This window comes from Cervus elaphus, chromosome 33 (assembly GCF_910594005.1).
Source record: "Cervus elaphus chromosome 33, mCerEla1.1, whole genome shotgun sequence".
Classification (NCBI taxonomy): Eukaryota; Metazoa; Chordata; class Mammalia; order Artiodactyla; family Cervidae; genus Cervus; species Cervus elaphus.
In genome coordinates, this window is record NC_057847.1 from 49774237 (window position 1) to 49798820 (window position 24584).

At 36.5% G+C, this 24584-nt stretch overlaps 1 protein-coding gene across 7 annotated transcripts in view; it reads right to left on the reverse strand.

The window, feature by feature from the left end:
• Positions 1-24584, reverse strand: part of MBD5 (methyl-CpG binding domain protein 5) — a 186751-nt gene that overhangs the window by 14808 nt on the left and 147359 nt on the right. For 3 of the 7 annotated variants that reach the window (XM_043894589.1, XM_043894588.1, XM_043894591.1), the window contains 4 exons: positions 18161-19186; positions 16364-16572; positions 11220-12428; positions 285-397 (listed from right to left, as the gene is read on the reverse strand). In XM_043894589.1, the coding sequence (XP_043750524.1) occupies positions 285-397; positions 11220-12428; positions 16364-16572; positions 18161-19186 (2557 nt within the window). The remainder of the gene's footprint in view (positions 1-284; positions 398-11219; positions 12429-16363; positions 16573-18160; positions 19187-24584) is intronic. The other 4 variants (XM_043894592.1, XM_043894594.1, XM_043894593.1 and 1 more) reach the window with 4 other exon arrangements.

A 24584-nucleotide genomic window follows, 5' to 3' on the forward strand; every position in this document is an offset into this window, starting at 1 on the left:
TATTAATCATATTTTCTTTCCCCTCAAGTGAGAGGGATGGAGATGGAGGGAGTAAGGGAAGAGCTGATGAACAGGGAAATCCCACACACAGTCTAAATTGTTTCAGAAAATATTTTCTGTAGGCGCTATTTCATCTATAATGGTCCTCTTGGATGATAACTATTAAATTGTACTTAGGCAGGGCTCAAGATGGACTAAGTCAGTGAGATTTCATTGTCCCTTTGAAGGAAAGCCAGTAAAGTATATCCTTGAAAAACAAAACGGGAAAAAAAAATTGTGCTTACTTTCTGTTCCTTTTCCGGGCTCGGCTGTAGGCTTCTAAACCTTCCGTTAGTGTCTTCAACTTCTCGGGCTCCACCTGAGTGAAGGCATGAAGACCAGACCACATTACCCAGACCTGCAATTGTTAACACTGTTTTTACTTTCCTGCCAGACAAGCAGGTGCTTGTACGGCACTGGGGGAAGGGAGGCTTAACTCTCACTGTCTGTCAAGCGTCCTGTCCTCGCCGGGGCACAGGTTGATTCCGCGGCTCCAGGCTGCAACATCAACGGAAATGAAAGACTGGGTGGCTTTCAAAATGTCAACATTTTCAAAGTAATGTTTGAAGAACAAAAGTTGGAACTTAAATAACCTTTAATTCACAAAATCATCTAAGTCAGAGATCCTGGTCTGCTTTTTGCACTGTCTGATGCTCAGCAACTGCGAATCTGTATTCCATCAGATGAACAACAGCAGTGGTGAGTGAGGGTGCTGGGCTTTGGAGCCAGCACATAGAAGTTTGCATCTGACCGTCTCACTTTCTAGCATGAATAACACCCTTAAATTTCCAGAGCCTCCTAAAATTTGGATAATTTAGAGAAATATTTAGTTTGTTAAATCTTTGCTGTTAGCCAAAGCTTTGGCTTTTAAAAATAAAGACACTTCAAGAAAAATTTCCCAAGGACATTAATACCTACCTTCCTGCTAGAATTGCTGTGAGAATTAAAATAAAACAAGCATGATGAACACAGCCAAGCACAGAACAGCTAGTATTAAATAGCTGTGTGTTAGGCTCTGCAGTAGGCTGCATGTAGTCCCTAGCGATGCGGAAAGAGGGTGTGGCTACACCTGATGGGCGTGTCCTCCCCAGGTCCTGCTTTAACACTGCCAGCCTAGGCCATATGACACTTGCTGCCTCATCACTGTGAGTCACCAACTGGTGGCTGGGGGATTGCTGGGGAGGGAGGCGCAGTCTTTGCCACCTGCCTCTAATAATCCCTATCAAAATTCTTGAAGTCACTTCTCCTAAGGAAGACAGTTAACAAGTAGGAAATTTAATATGCAAATAAAAACACACTTAGAAAAGCGCTGTAACTTTTACTGATCTTAAACACAATCTCAGTAGAAACAGTATTGCTTGCTGTGTAAATATAGCTTCAAATTAAGTCCCCCCCCCCAACCCCTTAACCCAGTTTTCCCCCACCCTGCACTCCTTCAATAAAAAAAATTCAGAGGTTGCCAAGAAACCTAACGGGTAGGAAAATACACTCTAATAAACAAGGAAATGATTAACTTTTGTCTTTGAATCTTCCTGACTCACGATTACCGTTCATAAATAACTTTCTTTGACCTCTTCAAATCTAGTACACAGTGATGATTATTAACAAAGGGTCTCCATTGTCAAGTCTGAAAACAAGCATTTCTAATTATTCAGTGAGAATAACAGTCAAATAATGGAAATAGTTTCCTTTTCATGCCTTCTGTATTTTGTCCCAAAGGATCCAAATACCTTACATACACAAATTCACTGCGGATACTCAATCTATTATGTGCCAGAACTAGAGATAACTTTGTTCCAATAATATTTCTACAGGAGTAGTCAAGTGTCTTATTGGAGTGACTGGAAAAACTTAAGTAAGATGAATATATCCATGTGGTTTTTTTTTTAAAGGTGCCTGGATACCTTTTCACATTTAATGTTAGAAATGGGATTCCATCCTGTACTCATTCACACAAAGAAATTATGAAAGATAGCTCACAATTAATTTATGTTAATTTATAGCTAATTCCCCTTATATTTAAATTAGTTTCCTGGCAGCAAGGAGGAAGCTCTCCTATAATAGGAGCTTCTGTTAGATACAAACTGGTATAGTGAGAGATCTCAGAAGGGACTTATATAGGCAACAGAAAGCAGATTCACAGTGAAATAACGCAACATGCCATAATGAAAACTTATGCCAATGGTCTCGATTTTAAAAACTAAGTTAGATCAAGTGATTTTTAAAAAATCATCTATTTTTATTTTTAATTAAGTGAGTAATAAGGGGCAGTAAAAGCATTTCTTGCACATTTTTTTATGTAGAAGTCACTGTTTTATTATTTAATAAGGTAATACTGCACACTAGTATTGTTATTTTACAGATGGGACTAAGTGAGTTTAAGTTAAACGGCCACCATCAAAACTCAGGATGACTCCAAAGCAACCTTTCTCTACCACACCAACTCTAATATATGCTGAAATACACATATATTATATAGAGATGTATATGTGTGTATATGCATATATACATACACGTGTAAGTATATATGTCTATATATACATACTAAAAAAATTAGGTCAAATTATAAATACAATTTTTATTTACAGAAATTTATATGATGCTTGCTCAAATTTATCTTCAAAACATTTTTTTATACTTGAATAATTTTCTGGTGATTTTTAAGACTAATTTTCCACCATGATTTCTTCATTTAAATATGCCTCTAAGGTTCTAAGGTACTCATAATAGATATATAATAAGATATATTATTTATAAAGGATTCAATGACCTTGAAAGAGAAAACAATGAGAGTGATTTTTGAACTATAAGATACATATCACTTTGTATTTCTAATATGATAAGATCATACATATCCAGAGGTAAATGTTCAGTTTATTTGGTTTCAGAATTTTAGTACTCTTCTGTATTGTGAAATATAATACATGAAGAGTGTGTGTTTTTGGGGGGAAAATATTCATCCACTTACACAATATTCAAGAAAGTCTTTAAAGATAACCCCCTACAAAGGTATCAGGGAACCACAAAATAAATTCCATTTCTAGTCAAATATAAACCATATTTAATGATTTAATGAACACTCATAAATTAATTAGCTAACTTGTAAATAAAGAAAGTACTGGGAATCAAATACATAAATATAACATTAAAAAGATTAAACACATACATATTTTTAAATAAAACTTACACTGAAGGAGCAAGTAATTTAAGATACTTACTATTTTAATCTGGAATTTAATAATCTTATATTCCTATATATTCACAAGCCAGAAGTTTCATAAGTTATTTGATTTCTATCTTGGTGAGAAATTGGGGGAGGACTTTATAATATATCTTTACTCATAATCGGCCGACATATTCTAACAATGATGATGTTAATAGTAATGGCTATCATGGTATAACTGTGTACCTATATGATTTAGGAATTAGAAAAAGATAACCAAACTTTATGTATTTATAGTACACATATTATCTCATGTATAAATATACACATATGCTGAATTTTTAACTCCTAAATCCCTTCTTTCATTCCTTCAGATTCTTTAGATATAATAATTCTTTATTATTAGATATAATAATTCTTTAGATATAATAATTCATAACTAGACCTATAGCCTGTTCAGTAAGGTTAGAAACATACCCATAAAGCCAGACATGATTATATGGTGGATGTTTAAGAGTTTCCTGAACAAGTCTGAAACTATGGCTGCTTATTTTGTTCACAAGGCATATATTAAAGATTGGATAATTAAATTCAGTTTGATTTGAGGTCAGCACAGTAGCATGGAGTGTATCTCAGAAGTAAGTCTATGACATAAAAGAAGACATAAACATTTCAGAGAGTCAGAGTGACCCTCTGAAAGTGAGCTACAGTATATATTAGAAGAATTTGGATTAAAGATCCTAGATCACTTTTGAGCCAGTTAACTAGAGAAGATGTCAAAACTCCTTTCAGGTGTTAATCCCCGATAACAGGATTAAATCTCTTGGTGATTCCTTCGCTGGTACTTAGTGCTGAGGCTAAGCTGTCACACAAAGGTCAAAAGACAGAGCACGGCCATATCACAGATTTCACAGCAGAGAGAAAGCAGCTGACCTCAGCTGCCCCTGTTCCTTCTTCACTTCCCCATCCCTTTTTTTACAGTGTCATCAGTTCCTGTTGTTGGGGAATGGTATCATGCAAAGAGTACTAAGCTGAGAGTTACGAGATCAGGGTTGAGCCTTGGTTTAACTGCTTGTGGTTTGTGTCTTTAGGAATGCCTCTTTCCTGAGCTCCAAATGGAAATAGTTGTGCACATCTTCATGGGTCACTGAGATTATCTACTTGGATTATCTAAGTATGAAGGTGCTTTATAAACACCAAAGCAGTCTTTCCCAAAGTGCCACTGGTAGCATGTGAAATTGTTTCAGGTGGAACATAGACCATTAAACATTTTTAATAGTGATATATTCATATAAATTTATATTAGAAAAATACAAAAACATTATACCTATGCTTTTACATATATCTTAGAATAAGACTAGAAGTTATTTTTAAAGTGGTTTGAACAGTGCCTACTACATAACGTGTCAAAAATATTTGTCGAATGAATAAAAAATGAGTATATAAGAATTTAAGGACATATTTTAACTAAGTATTTATACAGGTAACATGGGACTTGAGCTGAAATCTGGGAAAATCAATAAGCAATAAGCAAATACGAGGCATTTACTAGGTTTATTATCAAACATTTATTAAGTAGTAACTACTTTAAGCTGAAAAAGTTCTGCTAACTTAAGTGCAATATTTCAACATTTTTTCAAGTATGGGAATTAATGATAAATAATTTGGGGTAGAAAGCTGACTGACCTGTGACAGAAAGGATGAATTTACAATAATACTTAAGGAAAAATTCATAAAGTGAACCACAGTTTTTTCAAATGGACTAAGCTGATCGACATTACTGCAGTTTTAGTCAGTGGCACTATCTGAGGGATTTTTTTTTCCTTTCATCTTCACTTCAGATAGAAACATTTTTAAGTACTAGATAGCAAAACTACAGGACTAGAGTAAATCTATTCTAAATGTGACAAATTTTATATAGATCCATAATACATACAGAATTAAATGTTTTGAATAAACTTGTACTTTTAAGGATACACTGGTTGAAGAGTTCATGTAACAGAAGCATGTATTTGCCTCATACTTGAGATTCCATTTGCTAGTAACCACATGACAACTGTATTGACAAGCTCAAGAACTCCATACTCAGTTTCAGCTATCTAGGAAGGGAGACAGGCCTCCTCCTCTTCCTCTTTAATCTTCCTCAGGGAGGGAAAAAACTTCACAGTATTCCACAATTACTAAAGTTTACTAAATTTTACTAATTCTACAATTACTAAACTTTGTACTCAGTTTAATCTTTTCCCCAATATTCATATTTTTGGTGTTACCTAGTTTTTCCTTTTTATTATCTTTCAAATTTTGATCAGGCACTGCCTTTGTCTGGATTTTATCTTGCTGATCACTTTCCAAAAATTATTCTTCTTTTTCAAAAAGATTTTGTTGCTGCAGACTCTTGACTGCCTCAGCCACTCCACCAGTCAAAATGCAGCCCAAATACCATGGATATTGGTTGGGTATAGAGAAAATAATTCATTTCCAGAAATGGTTAATAAAATATATATGGCAAAGGAAATATACAAAGAATACTCTCAACAGAGAATGACAGTACCAAAGAATACAAATAGCTAACACTGATAAGCCCAGAAAGAACATTCCTCAAAGTAAAAGTGTTTAAACATCACAGAAGGGCACACCTCCCAAATTTAGTTCCCAGGCTCAACTTCTTAGGTTATACATCCGCAGAATACCACTGTAAGCTGTCTCTGGTTTTGCTCCATACCATCAAAACATGAGTGCATGTGATACTGAATGACAAACAGAAAGTGACTGTCCCAAAATAAATCTGGCATGAGTTTTAATAATGATGAGTTCCGTCTGTTTTGAACAACATTCAGAAAGCTAGTTTTATCTCCTCCTGCCAAATATAACCATGTGGAAAAAAGTCAAAGAGTGAGTCTAGAGAAGGAGCACCCTACCCATTGCTTTAAAAACTTCTTCATCACACCAGGTGATTTTTCCGGATTATTAGGAATGTCTCTACCTGTCCAACAACAACAAACATTTCATTGAAAAGAAACATTTTGGTGCCAATATAGAAATAAATTCTTTCCTAAATTTGCTTCCAGTCAGAACACACACTGAATATAAGAATAATGAAATACAAAGACCAATGGGACAATGTTCAAAAAGAGTAAAAATTATCCACTCAGGAAAAAAAAAAAGAATTTCATTTTTTTGATTATTATTTGAGTCAACACTTTTAGGCTAGTTAATGTAAGATCAAAGATGGTAGATGATAATTACAAAGTATGTTTTAGGGAAAAAAAGAACTTTTTTTCTGCTTTAAAATAATCATTGAAATAACGACATAAAGATAAGCATCTCCCCCCACAGTTGCACAGGGTTAAAATGTCTGTATATTATAGTGTATAGGTGTAATGCCAGCAGAAGCCATTTTCCTCTCCAAGAATTCCTTAATACTGTGCCAAGATCTGGCAGTACATTTCTCCAGCTCTGACTAAGCACTGAGGTCTTATTCTTGGCAGCTAAATCTGAAACTATAAAGGGCTCATGGTTCAGAGAGAAACTTGCACCACTTCTTTAGAAAAAGTATACGTATCTTCTAGAATGTTCTTATTACAAACTGATAGGCAAGGGAAAAATGTGTTAGTAAGGAGATACCACTTCCTGAATGGTATTATATAAGCCACATAATATCCTTCCAGTGCTGTAACACAGCTTCAGTATTGGGATGGGACAGTATTAAATAGGTGTGATTCAGTCCAACTTTTCACAGACTGTTAAAAATCTCTACTAATTAATACTGTTGAGTGTTTTGGTGGGTTGGAGGGTAGAAGAAGAATGTCTGAGTTTATAGTTTTTAGAAACACTGAGGAGAGGGGGACTTTCAAGTTTATTCACCAAATTAAGCCCTTTAAAATGTTTCCAAGTAGAACTCCTGCCTAAAATGAACAGTTAATATTAATTTATAATCAAATATGCCAATTTGTATGCAATGTCCTGAGGTTCATAAAAAATAGTTATAAACTATTTCATTCATTAAATATGTTATTATTATCCTTTAATCCCCAACTTGGTTAATGAGTCCTTTATGGATAATTCATGGATAGGTATACAATAATGAAGGTCAAATGACCACAATTTGGTAATGGTGGAATCCAAATTCATAAGGTTGTTTAATACAGAGAACAGAGAGGAGGAAGTTAATTTTTACTGAGCCTCTTTTATGTATCATCTATTTATGGTGGTGGATGGTTCAGTCACTAAGTCGTGTCCGATTCTTTGCAACCCCATGGACTGTAGCCTGCCAGGCTCCTCTGTCCATGGGATTTTCCCAGGCAAGAAAACCCATGGAGTGGGTTGCCATTTCCTTCTCCAGGGGATCTTCCTGACCCAGGAATCAAACCCAGGCCTCCTGCATTGCAGACAGATTCTTTACTGACTGAGCAACGAGGGAAGTCCTATCTATTTATAGTATTGCATTTAACATCATTCTGAGTGGGAATTAATATTCCCACTTGAGGAGCTCTGGAAATTAATACACCCACTCAGAACCATTTAGGTAACTGGTAGAGCTGTATCTAAGCTCACATCAGAATGCCTGAAACCCAGGCCCCTTCATACCACATCGACTTTCTCTCTAGTCTCCTCTGTGTTCACACAGTATTTGATATTTAGAAATCCCACCTCCTAGAAAGTAATCTTGGAAACTGCAGGATATTTCTAATGCACTATTAACAATTCTACATTTAACACCACGCTGAAGATTTAAAAATGTCTTTCTAAAATCATAAGCTGACCAAGTCATTTACACTCATGACAAACATTTAGTTGGCTAAAGTATCAGGTTATGGGCAACTTGGAGATCTCAGTCCCTGCTCCATTCACAGCCCTGACCTATCAGTCCAGAGACTACTCAGGCAACCTGAAAACATGAGAGGTGTCCGACTTATTCTGAATTAGTTCCCTGTAATCGTGGTAATTGCCTTTTTTCCAGTTTTTGTTGTTCAGTTGCTCAGTCGTGACTGACTCTTTGTGACCTGTGCTGGACTGCAGCATGCCAAGCTTTCCTGTCCTTCACTATCTCCCAGAGTTAGCTGAACCTCATGTCCATTGAGTCGGTGATGCCATCCAACCATCTCATCCTCTGTCACCTGCTTCTCCTCCTGCCCTCAATCTTTCCCAGATTTTTTTCTTCTCTGCTTCCAAAAAGAATTTGAAGTGACTTGTTGAGAACAAAGATACTAACAAAAAATAAATGATAGGTTTGTGAGATATAAGGAGTGGGAGGAGATAATAAACCTGTTCTAAAGTTTGAATTAACATAGATGTTATCTGGTGGGGTCTGACAGCATCTTGGATTAATTTACTCAGGTGAACATAGAAATACTAGTATGAAAAATGAAGAGGCTAAAAAGGTTTTAAATGATTATGTGTAAGAAAATTTTTCAGCAAACCCTTTCTTTTGAGATACTACAGACAGAATTACTGGGGGAAATGGTCCACATTCCACATCAGCAAGATGGAATTAATAAGATTTTACTATAATAAACAAATTGTTCATGAAGTCAGTCTCTGACTATCTCTCTTGACTTTATTAAAATGTCAGGTACTGCCACAGTATATGGAAGGAAACCTAGTGTACTGCTTACCTTTTTAAAAGCAGAAGTCTGGTTATAAATGCATAAAGCTTTATGTATCCAACATTGTGAGAACTAAGAGGTTCAATGTAAATGAAATTTACATCATAACTGGTTCACAGTTTTAAACCAATTTTAATGTAAAATATGTTTTACAGAAAATCTTTTCAGACAGATCATGCTTTGTCTCACACAGATATTAACCACAGTTTAATCTTTTCTAGATGAACCAGGATCACCAAGACATCAGGCAAAGGACATTTAGCTGAGGTCAGAGAGACCTATTTTTGAAACTTCACCTTTTCTGGTGTTATAAATTGAGAACGGTGTTTGACTAGCTGGGCATCATTAATGAGGAAGACCTTCCTTTGTTTTGTGAACTATAGGAGAAAAAAAGGGGTTGTAAAGTAGCACTTTGCTTTTTTATGTGCAAAAGTAAGGTGTCCTGAAAAGACCAGAGATATTTTAAAATGCTAAGTGCCCTAGAGCTTTCAAGACTGATATACTTTGCTTTTTAATGACAGATAAATATTTCATGTGTTATCATTAATATTTTATTATAAATTTTTAGTTTTTCACCTCTAAATGTATGCTTTCAATTACTTTCTCTGATTTACTAAAAGTATTTTTAGTGTATCTTTTTATCAAGATTTTGATATCAAAGTTGTGAGAATGCAAAATTACAATGTCAGCCAGTGGGTGAGGGGATATTTGAATTTACATAAACAATTTTATGCTCCCTGTTAGGAATTCATCCATTGCCAATAACAAGGAAAAAGAATCTGGATTTTGTGAAACACTTTTATTTTATAGTGATTGAAAACCAGCTGATTATTTAAACAAAGTAAAAAAATGTTTCTTGGACTCTTAGATAATGATTCTTTTTTTTTAGGTGCATCAGTGAGGCGTTCAATCCCAGGAGTTTGCTAACACAGACTAAGCAGATTAGGATCACGGTTTAAAGTGAAATGTGTTAAAAGTACGTGCTTTTATCCTCCTGAGGACATAAAAAGACAAGGCTTGTAGGACAGGAAGAATGTTTCCAGGGGAGGGAAGCCATAATCTTTTTGTTAGTTAAGCTTTTTTTTTTGGTAAAGTGGCACAGTAAAAAAGACTTGGTTTTATTTGCACAGATTATAAAACAGTGCAATGTCTACATCTTGTATTTGTAGCAATTCCATTTATATCATAAAAGCCCAATTTTGCTGTTTCTAATTATTTCTTGAATAAACTGTCAAAAATATTTAGGTTTATCAACCCAAAGAATGTCTGTCTGGTCTTGGAGAGATTAGAGAGTAAAATGTTTTGTGAATAGGAATATGGAATTCATTTTCTTATCAAAGGTAGAAACATTATGCTGAAAGTGTATCCTGACAAGTATATACTAGACATTATAAGCAATGGGTTTAAGGACCTCCCGGTCATTTGGAGAAAGACAATCCTTTTATTGTGCTGGCAAAATGCTTTTGGTTTCCTTTGCCATTAAACCTAAATGCCAGCGGAGGTTTGAGCAGAGTTGAAATAGCTTTATACAATATAATCTTTAAGAGAATAATATATACCTGTAAAAGGAATTTTTATTTCCTAAGGAGATGAAAAATTACATGTTTATTCATCCTATGTAGGGAATGTGCATTATTTTCATCTCCTGCTCAGATACAAATTTTTCTATCTACTTTGAACATTCTGCATATTTCTTGCCGAGTGAGTCAATTCTACCAATTGTGGGGAGGGGGAAAGCTCAGAAGACCCTTACTAATTTCTTCTAAATTGAATGGTAGTTTCATGGAGAAGTTTTCATTTAATTTATGCGATCAGATTGTGTTAAGTAGAACCAGACTATGGGGTTAAACAGTTCCATATGTTTCAAAGACCCAGAACTTTTCCTGAAAGGAGACACCATTCAAAATTCAGATGTTACCTCCTGTTTCCAGAAATGGCTGCAACTCCACACCAGTTTTAGCTTCTCCCCAGCTTTGGGTATCACACGTCAGTACATGGGAGAGGTCCAATCCCCTGGCACTTTCTGTCACCTGGGAGGACCCCTACCTCTGCCACACTGCTGGGTTCTAACAACTGCCAGATTTTTCTCCCCCCATCATTGCTACTTGCCTTCATTCTCTGTATAAATGAAGAAGTAGGCACATGCAAGGAAGAAAGCCCAAGTTAACCAAATTCTGGAAATCTGGTTCCTGGGTCAGAGCCATGCTGAACCCTAGTGGGATCTACAAATGCTTCACAACTCACCCCTTGATGAAACATTTTGGTGACTACAACCATCCCCTCTTCATTTATGCTCCAGAAGTTTGTGAGACCTCAATGAGTCATGAAGAATCCAAAGTGATGATAACAGAAAATAAGAACTGACATCTGAACAAAGGTTAGTATTTGACAATGGATAAAGATTGGTATACCTTCCCTTCCTCGGGGCTTTGTTGACAAGAACTGTGAACGTCGTCTTCTCTGACTAATTTTCCAGGCCAGGAAGTCAGTCCTTTGATTTGGCCCCAGACCAAGTCGCCAACGTTGAACGTCCTTGGCCTATAAGGGATCAATTCATTTGAAGAGGGGGAGTCTGGGTTCCTTAGGTCATCTTCACTACTAATGCTTTTAGCGTCTGAAGGGCTAGGTACACACCCGTTAATGCTTTTGGCATTAAAGTCTCCATTGTAATGGATGTAGTCTTTGACCAGAGAACTCTCCAAACTATTGGAGGAGCTCGGAGATTGCTCCTCTAGGACAAGGTCTTGCTTTGCGGTGCTCAGCAGCTCTCCAAAGCCCCGACTCTGCCGAGATCTGTTCCCGTTAATGTGTGCGCATCTTTCCACAGTGTTCTCTAGTCTCTCCTTAAAACTCATCATAGTTCTTTTGTAGTTATTATACCTGAAATTCTCCTCCAAAATTTTATCCCCTTGACAGTTTCTTGGTGGTAACAGTATCGGGTGCTGTTCCCCAGGCAGAAATGGCAGTGTAGAGACATTGTTGGGCCTTTCGTGACAAGGACTATTGTGGATGTGGCCTGGATGATCTAAAAATTCCTCACACTTCCACCTGTTTCGCTCCCCTCCAGGGCTTTGCTCCCCATCCCACTGTTTTTTAGATGTGTGGCAACTTGCTGACTTGAAATATTCAAAGCCATCTCCTTCACTGGAGTTCTTCCCGTGGTCCAAACTGCTGGGGAGCCGAGCCCCTCTTGCACTCCTCAGCCGCCCATCATGATCCACACTGCCCATGTTTCGTCCATGAATGACTGCACTCACCGCACTGGGGAGACTTAATGGGTCACCAATGGAAGCAGTGAAGGCACTCATGGCACTCAGAGCCGGAATGGGGCTGATCTGAGTTGTACTGTTGACAGCAGTCGTGATGACAACCTGCATTCCTTTGCCGGCTGCATCCACGACTGCTTTGTAAATAGCATCTACAGAAGCATCGCCTTGGCCCCCCACAATGAGGCCATCCTTCACCTGCTGACCTAGAGATGGGTCAATCCGCGATTGCAACTCACAAGAGGTGTCCTGGAAAGGTGGAAGTGTAGTGTTTGGATTTTCGGGAAGTGCTGTGAGGCCCGGCTGAGTGCTTATTCTTTTGTTTAGGAGAGCTGCATCTTCCTGCATTCTCACCTTAAAGAAATAGACAGGAAGTAGTGAGACAGAGAGAGAAAAAAAATTCAAGTCCTTAAAGAGAAAGACTGTAATTTTAAGATTTACCAGAAGACTAATGACTATGACAAGGAAAGGCCACATAAAGAAAGAATAAGACTCAAAAATGAAATTAGAAGTCACTCTGTATAGAAAGACATGTCTCGATTATACTTGGGTACTGTTTCTTTGATTGGAATCATATAACAGATTAAAAAAATTATATTACTAAACATTCTCTAGAAAAATTACAGTTGAGGTGGTTGGACACGAAAGGTTTTCAGGCGATGATTCCATGTTTTTAGTGTCATTACAGGCTTTCAACTTGGAATTCAAAGAGAGAAACAAGTCTGTCACCAGCATTGCTCACATTAAAAAGGGAGACAGGTTTTAAAAATGATCTCTAACTCATTGATATTTCTACTGAATTAAGTGAAATATAAGATAAAACAACAAAATATATATATATATATATATACACCCCTTTCTTAACAATGAACTATTTCCGTTGAGTTGTGCTCAGTCGTGTTTGACTCTTTGTGACCCCACAAACTGTATCCTGCCAGGCTCTTCTGTCTATGGGATTTTCCAGGCAAGAATACTAGACTTGGTTACCTCTTCCTACTCCAGAGGATATTTCTGACCCAGGGATCGAACCTGTGACCCTTGCATTTTCTTCATTGACAGGAGGATTCTTTACCACTAGCACCACCTGGGAAGTCCCCAAACTATTTCTGGGATGACACTGAATTTTTGAAGTCTTTAGATAGGGTAGTAACACCAGCTCTTCAACCTTACTGGGTCACTGCCTGAGGGACATTCCCATGCTGTCAACAGTGATAATGGCTCTCTTCAGAGGTGATGCTTCATTGGGAAGAGGTGATGGGAGGAAATGGCCAGTGAAGGGTACCAATGCTCAGCATGGGAATGATGAGTGCACTTTGAAAAAGTCCACAGGTTATTCTAGTTTCACCAATCCCAGCTAAGAATTGCTCTCCAGAACCTTGGTACTTTGGATTTCCCGTCCCCCCACCCCCTGCTTCACTCACCCATGATCACTCCCTCCCTGTCTTTACATCTTTTCCTGCTAAACCAGACCCTGGGGTCCATCAGCAACATAACTACTTTCCTGCCATTCTCCCCTTATCTATACCTACCAGATAAAAATCCCAAGCTTGGGTCAATTTAGCTCCCTGCCTTATGTATCTAAATGCACAGTGAAGATGCTGAGCATCTATCCATAGGAACTTATGGCTTCCAATCTCAGCTGGGGGTTTGTATTCCCATCAATCCTATGATCCTCTGGTTAGGTATCACTCTCCGTCACAACTATTCAGATTTTATCCACTTCCTCAAGCCAGCTATACTATTTCCCACATTACTCTTAGTAATTGACCCTATTTAACAGAGATAATCAAGTTTATAGGTTAGGAATTCTCATTATTCTGATACTCTGCTGCTGCTGCTGCTGCTAAGTCGCTTCAGTAGTGTCCGACTCTGTGCAACCTCAAGGAGTGCAGCCCACCAGGCTTCTCTGTCCATGGAATTCTCCAGGCAAGAATCCTGGAGTGGGGTTCCATTTCCTGCTCCACTTATACTCCGCTACTCCCTGCCTTCTGGCAGCACACATTTCCCTGCAACAATGTGTCCCTGATCCTGTCCTGCTTCCCAGTGCAAGAGGTGCTCCCTCTGCTCTCTAAGAGTAAGTACTCTGTTTATACTCTGGATACCAAGCCTTTCCTCAGGGATCTTGCCTTATCTGTTACCCCTTCTCTTCGTTATGTTCAATCTCTTCTACTTTTTTTTTGGGGGGGGGTCTCTTTTCTTTAGCATTCAACTATATGCATGGCTTCCATATTTTATCAATATAAGTTTGCATTCAGCCTATGCCTGCCTTGGGGCACTATTTTATTTCTGTTATGTTCTTTGTAGTTAAGTTTTTAAAAGTTTTTAAAAGAGTAATCCAAACTCTAATTTATTTTTCATTCTTCCATCCATTGCAATCTGGCTCCTGCTCCCATAACTCGCAAAAACTGCATTCTACCAAGTTACTGATGTTCTAACTGCTAAATCTAATGGATTCCCTTCAGGCTTTACCTACTTATTTACGCAATGACATGGTTGAGAGCTTATTCTTCCCTTCTAAATTATTTTATTATATGAGTATTTTTTCATTGTCCAAAGAGAAAAGCTTTCTTCATCACTTTCCCACCCAAATCTATACTTTTGCATCCCACTCTGATTCCATGTCTTTCTCAAAAGTGATCAGTGTTCGAGTATATCTTCATAGACTTGTTTTTAATACCTTAAGTGTGCAGATGTACATCTAGTTTCCCTTCTTTCTTTCACACCTTCCTTTTCCCTTGCCTCATTTCTTTTTTTTCACATAAGTGGTATTATATTTTAGTACTTTTCTATAATACAACAGTGTTGGAGTTCTGTAATCTTATGGATCTTTCTATATCAGATTATATAAACCTACCTAATCTTCAAAACTACTAGATAGATGAAGATAGCAAAACATACTCAATATTTAACTATTTTCCTACTGATGGCTGCTTAAGTAGTTTCTAATTTTTGACACCACAAATCAAATTGCAACAAAACATTCTAGATTGTGACTTGATTTCCCCAAAATATAAAAGTTGAACTTGTGGGTCAGAGGACACACACATATATAGACACACATATGTGTGTGTGTGTGTGTATATATATATATAATTGATAAACTATCAATCACCCTCTAAAACACCTATGTCAGCATACAATCAGACCAGCAATATATCTGAAAGAATCCATTTCCCCACACCTCTGTTAGCAAAGGATATCATCTATCTGATGGACATAGTAATGTTGTAATTTGTATAATTCTGATTATTCATGTTTATTACTAATTATTATTTAATTTTCTGAAATGTCTGTTCATTTCTATCACTCATTTTTCTAATCGATTCTTTTTTCTTCCTAATTTGTAGGAGCTTTTAAAATATTATGAATGGCAATTATTTGCTATTATTATGCATGTATTAGGTTGGCCAAAAGTTCGTTTGGATGTGGCCAATGAACAAACTTTCTGGCCAACCCAGTAACTTCTCCCAGGTTGCCACCTGTCTTCAACTTTGTTTAGAATATCATTAATTGTACAGATTTGAAGTTTTATGTATTCAACTCTGTTACCTCTTTTCAACTCCTTAGCTTCGTGCCTTGCTGAAAGAGCCTTTTCTATCCTGAGATTATTTTAAAATCTTCTGTATTTTCTTCATGTATTTGTTTAATGTTCCTCTTTCCATCCAGCTCCTTAATCTATTAGGAATTTATTTGCCTTTAGAACTAAAAGAAGACCAAGTGGTTGAAGCCAGGGAGAGAGTGGTGTGAGCTGGTGCTGGGGAGTGAGGCAGGTAAACACCTTAAGGATGTGGATTTTAATCATGGGAGCAATGCTGTTGTTTAGCTGCTAAATTGTATCCAACTCTTTTTGCTATCCCATGGACTGTAGTCCACCAGGCTTCTCTGTCCTGGGATTTCCTGCAAGAATACAGGAGTGGGTTGCCATTTCCTTTTCCAGGGTATCTTGTTGACCCAGGGATGGAACCCCAGTCTCCTGCATTGGTAGGTGGATTCTTTACCATTGAGTCACCAGGGAAGCCTTTGGAGCAATGGGAAACCACAAAAGGGATTAAGAGGGTAACATGATCAGTTTTTAATAACAACTTCTAAAGGACCACTGAAAAGCTTCAGACAAAATAAAATGCTTCAAACAAAAACACTGAAACTTTTAACAACATTCATTACTGAGAAATAATAGTAAGTAGAGGTGAAAAGATCCATAATCACCTTCTTTTGTCTGTTTCTCCCAATTTAGCAAAACAAGTAGTAAACATTGTTTTCTACTAAAGTAACCCAGGAAAGGAGAGTACCTGGAAGTTCTGAAAGAGACAAGCCATGGGGTTATTGTTAGCTGGGCAAGGAATTGTGGACTGTCCTTGAAATGCCTGGAGATTCTGGTACCCCTGAAGAAGCTGCTGCTGCTGCTGATTTGGAGGAAACATCTGATTGTTGTTTAACAGCGACTGTAGGTGAGTCAGTTGATGGTTATTCAAAGTACTGTTTATTGAGGACATGTCACCTATAGTATGAAAAATATAAAATATAAGTCAGTGTGATTCTTTGGAGATCCTATGCCTATCTTTCTTGAGGATTCCTAAAAAAACTAAAAACTAGACTTACATGGTAACTCTTTTCTCTTTTTCTCCTCAAAGTCTTACTAAGTGGTAAGAAAGACTAATTTTATTATTTATCTCTCATAATTAGTGTTTTGATTTTATATCATGGAGAGACTAGTCAGTCTTTGGTCTATCCATTAGCCAATCCTTATACATTGATCTTCAGTGTCATAGAATTCCTTGAAGCCATTTTTGTTAAAGCAACCACAATTAAAGGTTAAAATGAGCCCTAAATGCTTTAGCAATCATAAGATAGTTAAAATATGTGGGCCTGGCCAGGCCTATTTACAAAACTTAGTTCTCAAGCCATAATAATAACTACCACCAAGTCAAATGAAATTTGGTTGAGAAATATGTATTAATATGTATTTTGTCTTTAATATATATTTTGTTTTTACATAAAATATGTATTTGGTATTTTGGTTACCTAAAATTAAAATTGTAAAGAAAACTAGTAATACAGAAAAATTCACTCTCATAGTCATAAAAAATAAATGTTATATAATCAGATAGGGTAGTTAATACCAAAGTTATATTTGAACTTCAAAACTGACTTGTTTTGAAATTACATTGACATTATTTTGAGGATAATGTCATAGAAATTGTCCTATGACTTGAAATCTGTAGGACTTTTCAGGTTCTTTACTACACTAATTTGATTGCCAAATAGGACTAATTAAGCTATTTTATAAAGGTGCTGATGGAAGCTAGAAACATATTATTTTTTTAGCTACTGACGATGCCCTTGACAATAACATGTACATTTGCTTATGTTTCCAGACTTTATGGGCACCATCTCTATACTACAATTACCTGCATCAAACAGCTGAATATACTTGACATGATTTTATTAATTTTTTGAGATAAGATAATCTACATAAAGGATTTTGTTTTTAAGCCACAAAGTTCTTAAGAATAATACTGTTTGAGAAAACCGAGCAGTAGCTATTCATTTCCTTGAACTTGGGCAAGCATAACTTTGAATGTTTTTTTGTCTTGTTTCTTATTTTGCTGGATAAGCATTTAGTTTCATTAATTTAGGGATCCCCTGGAAAAGCACTTCCTCAAACTGTTTTCATCCACAGTGCAGCTGCTCATACCAACCCTGTGATGCCACATCAACGAAAATTCAAATCAATGTTATTTTTAAGGTGTACCTGTGCTTTAGTTATTTGAAAAATAAGACACTACTTGGCTTAAGAGAATGATGAGTAGGTTAGGTTTAGGTGGCATCAGAATTAGAAGAGAAAGCAGATTAAAATGACATTTAATATTTCTAGAATAGGGGAAAAGGAAAAAGTCATTTTCATGTTTGTATAACTATGGTTGTGTGTGGGTGTTATTATATTTAGTTCTTCCTTAAGCAAGCTGTGACATAACAAAAACATTTTTAAAAATAGTGTGACAAAATGGAGGTTTTTTTTTTTAAAGGAGAAAATAGAATTAGAAAAACGTTTCTTTTGTAAAAATGTGTGAAAAAATTTAACTTACCAAGCAGACCTGTCCCCAGTAGAGGGTTAAGTAGCTGTGGCACCACAGAGTTACTGTTGAGTTTAGCTGGACCAGGTGTATTCCCAGCATTATTAGATATATTCAGCAATGTTTCTGCCATTGACACCACTGCTGTCCCACCAAGTGTTGAGACAGTCAGTGCTGCCACTGCTGATGATGTAGTGGTTGTGGTAGTGGTTGCCTGGGAAGAAGTTGCTATGGAAACCTCTGGATGATTAGCGGTGTTGGCCGATGCCGAGTTCAGGACACCTCCCAACAGCTGGGGATTCAAGGCCATTAATCCTGAGGCCCCAGTGACAGCTGGGAGGAAGAGGGGGTTAAAAGTAGTGTCACTGCCTGTAAAGCTTGGTAAAGGGTTCCCCAGGGGGTTGGTTAAAAGGGTCTCAGCTCGGCTGTTCTCTGACTGATTGCTTGGCAAATGGTCTGGTGGGGCTGTCATCTGTGTTAATGAGGGTAAGGGGGTATTTTGCTGTTGCAAAAGATCTGAGATGGCCAGATTGAAAGATGGCAGGGGAAGCATGGCAGCTGCGTGGGCTTGGTTCTGAAGCAGGGCTGCTAAGAGTTGAAAGTGAACAGGCTGTAATACCTGCCCATCCATGTCACCGGAGAGAAAAGCTAAAGCAGCGTTTACATTCGGGTTGAGAAAACCTAAAGGGTGGAGGTTGATCTCAGACTTGCCTTCTCCTGCTGAAGGCTGGAGGATATTTAATAGATTCTGGTTTAGGAGATGCTGTTGATTCACTGGCAAAGAGATAGGTAGAGAACTGAGGAGGCTGGGGTTCAAGGGGTGTGGAAGATGGTTGTTTGAAGTGCTGTTGGATGGAAAATGAAGTGCGTGCTCCTGGCCAACAAAAGGAAAATCACTCCCAATGGGCAGCTGACTCTGCAGTGGGTTTCCAGCTGCGGTGGTGACTATGACGCCGTCTTGAAGAACAGATGTTGTCTTTGTGATGGCAGGGTGGTTGATGCCAGCTATGGCTATGGAGGAGGATGGTCCTGAACCGCCTGAAAGAAAGGGGAAAAAACCCACTTATTAATTACAGAGGTTAAGGAAGACTTCTCTATAAAAATACATTGAGATACATTTTGATGAATATATTACATGCCATCTTTGTAGAGGCTAACCAGATTGTAATTAGAGATGATCTGACATGTTAATGAAACAAGTTCCACTTCATACTTCTTAATCTACTTTGAACATAAATATGCTGGAGAAGTTTAGCACTTTGAGAAATAGCTGTTCTGTCAAGTATATTGTTTTTCACAGCCAGACAAAGTGAAAATGGGGGAAGCTGTGTTGTAGTCCATATATTTGGGTAGAAAAAAGTAACAAGGCTTCATTTTCCAGAATATATTTTTACATTAAAAAAAAAGTTTTTGGTCTTTATATTACTAGTATTTTCTTTTAAGGGAAAAAAACAAATAGAATATGCATGAGAATACAAAACAAAATAAAAAGTACCTATGTAGATATAGCTATTAATATTTTAGTGTATAGTTTTCTGGGGTTTTTCCACCTGTATGTATGTATTACATATGCAGACACACACACACATATATATGTTACATATATTTTTAACAAAAACAGAAATCATATTGTTTTATAACTTTTCATTTATCAATACATTGTTATTATTCTTTTATGTTAACTATAGATCTATTTTACTAGTATCATGTATGGATATACCATAATTTATTCAATCCATATTTGTGGATATTTTGACAGTTTACAATCTTTTACTATTTTAAACAACACTCTATGATAAACATTCTTATTTACTCATCTTTGCTAATACGTTCAGTTGTTTTCTAAGGAAAAATTCTTAAAAGTAGAGTTCCAGGGACAAAAGGTTTATGTATTTTTTAAAGCTCTGGATACACATTGTCAGACTGCCCTCCAGTGTAGCTGATCAATATGCATTCCATTTATATTTCTATAAACAACACTGTGTTTTATCATTATTTTTAAATCTTTGTCATTCTAATAGCATAAAGATACTTTATACTCATGATCCCTTAAAAAGACCAGTCTTCATCCAAATAGTATTCTTAATTGTGAAAGTCTTATGCATGCTAAAGATGAAAATTCAAGGAATTTAATAATAAAATTAGAGGTGTGTGTTATAATTGTTTTTGTTGTTACCAATCCAAGCTGCGCAAAACAAACAAGCCAAAAACCAACCCACGTCTGGGCCCCAACCAAGAGCAGTAGAGAACTCATCTCCTGGGGGACAGCCTGGGCACTGGCATTCTTTGAAAGCACCCCTGGTGATCCAGATGCACAAGGCGGGTGTGGGGAGGGTGAGAGTCACATTCTGTTGACAAGGAACCTACAAGCATCTTTTGGAAAATGTCTTACCCTAAAGAAATGCATTGTTTTATAATAATACATACATTTAGCAAATATTAATTATTATAACCACATACATTTATTAAAGTATTAAACATGTATGTTATAATGAACAATACAGTGTTACTGAAAATCTAAAATAATTCAAACATTTTACTGCTGTGCTATGCCATCACAACAAACTTTATATATGACTATGTTACCATTGAGGCCTTGTCCAAATACACAGAAATGTTTCCATAGTTGTAATAGAAGTACAAATACAATGATATATTTTACTTATTTCTCCTACCAGAATAACACAAGGCTTTTTCCTTTTTGAAATATAGACTCTATATGAATACTTTTAACCATGTAGCATATGGACTGATGATATTTATTGAACTATCTGATAAAGTTTGGCATTCATATTTTGATTTTTCTCATTATTATATATAACATGGGGATGGACATCTTCCTGTATATGAAAGTTTCCTACCTTTGAATTTTTCTAAGGAAATTTACTGGCATGATCGTTGTGAGCATCAAAGACGGGTAAGTGAAAGGCTTGCAATATGTAAAAGTATACAAATAAAAGGAGCTACCATTGTCATCGTTATTGACATTAGTAGCTAAAGTTAGTTGTGATGATGTGGTAACAGTAGTAAGTATAAAAAGAGCATATCCAACACATATATCTCTATAGCATGACTTTGTAAGCATTCTAGGTGTTGTGGTCTACTTTATTTATTTATTTTTTTAAAGCTCTCACTGTTGCATTTAAAGGAGATAAGATGCTGAGGTAGGCATAGGGTATACAAATCTTTAAATATTAATTCAGATCTGTGATAAAAAACAGTAACACCTTAAACATTTCAGTACTCCGTAAATCATGCTGCCATTTCCATAAACAGGTATTTTGCTTTATTTGCATTTGGAAACCATTTTTTTGAACAAGCTAATAAAAAGTCTTATTTACTAATCACTATCTATGGCTTTTTCCCCTATCTGCTAAATAACAATGACATATTTAAATATACAGATCACCATTCCTCTAATCACAGTCAAGAGTATATTTCCAAAATAGTCTAGTGTGTATATGACAAAGCTTTGTAGATGAAGGATTTCCTTAGAGGTTATTACTCTTTTATCTTTATTTTGTGAAAGAGAAACATCCATTTTTAGGATTTATGAAAGTAGTCATTTGGGGACATTATTCTAAAAGTTCTCCATCTAAATATTCTTGAGGAATTACAATAAAGAAAATACAGTTATTCTGGGTATATTTTTGCATTACAAATAGAAGGTGGTGAGTATCACAAGCTTCTTAAGGGTAATATGTGGATCAAGGCGTATTTTTTATTTTCCCTAGTTTTCAACACACCAATTCAACAATCAAGTATACTCTGCTGAACAAAAGGGTAAAAATGATGATACTGACAAATAACAACAATACCACAACACCCTGCCTGTTCTTTCAGGATAGCAGAACTTAGACAATGTGACAAACACACAGATCTACCTGTCTGTCTCAGATAAATATGTATTGAGAGCTTATTATGAACCAGGAAATCTTAAAGCTCTTTTCATAAAGTTAGTATAACTACAAGGCAATATGCTAGGAACTACAGCAGGTATATAACAAGGGGACAATTGTAAAACTGAAGGTGTTGGGAAAAACTAAGCAAGTGGTAACCTTTGATCTGGGATTTGGGAGGGGAAAAGGAGACAGACTGGGCTTCTAAGTGGAAGCAAAGTAATTTTTAAAATAGACAAGGAGGTAATAAAGTGTATGGAGGGTAATAAGAATCCTATATATCCTCAAAACAAAGGAATATGACTGAAAATATTGTACGCTGCTTTTCTACCCACCCCAGCCCTCCCAACCCTGGTTAAACCTGCTGCCTTAGACAAGCAGTGAAGGTACTGAAAATCATCTTTCTAAACCATTAAAATAAAAGATTACTTATTTCCCTCTGTATTTCCAAGCCCTAAGAGTCTCTAACACATGGTTGGCATTCAAAAAATGTTGGTTGAATCAATCTATTAAGATTGTGAAACATGCATTCAACTTCTAAGAAATCAGATCACTTGCTCTCTGTATGTGGCAAGTGTGTATGTGGAGAGAATACCACCCATTTGTAGAGAAAGTGAAAACTGACTCTTGTATCATGTATTGTGACTCTTGTATTGTGAAAACTGACTCTTTATCTCCTGGTCCAGTGCCAGGAGATAAAGGCTGCTGGAAAGGAGATGGTTGGAAGATGTCAATTTACTTTATAAGACTCCCAGGTATGCTGGAGAATTAAAATAATCTTACAGAGGAAGAGGTCCATCCCAAAGTACTCTGAATTCTTATAGTTACTCATTATTGCTTGAGGTCACTGAAAGAGGATTCCGTCAATTTTTATAGCTGGGAAGAAAACTGGAAATTGCTTATTTTTGAACTACTTAATCTTGAATAGGCCTTTTCTGGTGAACTTACTACTTATCTCTGCATAAAAAACTATCATCTGTTGAAGCATGTGGGGAAAAATGTTTTCTCAAAGCTAATTTTTTTTGGTGGGAGCAGCTGTTTTGTGCTTAATCTAATGAAGGAGATGTTTTTTTTTTGTTTTGTTTTGTTTTTGAGTTTTTAAAAAAGCAAACTATTCACCGAACATTTAGCAGTTAAATAACTAAAAGGCAGCTGGGAGCTTGGAACAAGTTAGCAAGCTGGAGAAGTCCTTTAATTGGAAAGAATTTTTATTTCACACCAGCCAGCAGCACCACAAACTGGCATAACTTCTTTTTCTCATTGTTTCTGTTACTTTTAAAGAAGTAAGAAATTAAGACTAGAAATCTACCCAAACAAACATCCCTGGTGTGAGATCATATTCCTAGACACCCAATCAGAGATTGAGATAGTCCAGTACAATTAGGAAACACCAGTGGGAGTTTTTCCTGTGGGGCAGATTTCCAGATGTAAACTGTATTCTTCACACACACATATAATATATAATGTGTGTGTGTCTTTATATGAGTGTATATACAGAAATAGCATCAGTAATTTCTTTTCAGGATTTTTTAAAGGATATTTTTCCTGTTACTAAATTTCATTCTTGAGACGTTTCATCTCATTTTTTAAAAATTGCTTTTCAAAACAAAGGTAGTGTCTACCCCTTTAGATTTTTTTTCTCTTGTCACTAATACTCTGAGAAAAGTCATTGTTCATATTAGGCTAAACTCTTTCACAGTTGGCCCTTAGGTATTAATACTGTTGCACATGTCTTTGTATGTGCACACAGAGGGCATAAGGCTCATTCCAATTGACCAACAGGTGTTTTTAAAATATTATAATGAGAATTTGCTGCATGACTCAGGAACTCCAGCTGGGGCTCTGTGACAACCTAGAGGGGTGGGAAGGGGTGGGAGGTGGGAGGGAGGTTCAAGAGGGAGGGGACATATGTACCTATGGCTGACTCATGTTGGTGTATGGCAGAAACCAACACGATATTGTAAAGCAATTATCTTTCAAATAAAAATAATTAAAAAATGCCATAACACCAGTTCGGCCTACAGTCCCAATTTTGATAAATATAGCTTCATGCTACAGAACCTTTTCTAAATTGATAAGCCCAAATACTGATTTTTAGCCACAAAATTCAAGAACCTAAGAAATAAATCATATAGAAGGTACTCCTTCACTATCTGATCTTTATCATTTGCTTTGGCAAGTGTATTTCAATTGCAAACGGGATCAATGATAATCCTTAATAAAAATGAATGCTTCTAGAGACAAGAGAAAATATCATGCCCTAGTGAGTCTAGTAAATATACTTTTCAATCCCATGAAAATAGAAAAAATTTCTCCTCTTTATTGATTTAAAAAATTGAAAGATAATTTTTATGAGCAGTCTAGATCTTCCATTAGTTTCCCAAGCCTTAGTAATGACATGGCCACATGTATTTACAAAGATATACCAATCTCTGTCTTGTGCCTTGGATGTTGACATAAACACCCAGCATTCCCTTGCCAGAAGTAGGCAGGAAGCCTAGGAACTAGTGTCTGTTCTTCATCCAAAACCAAAACAA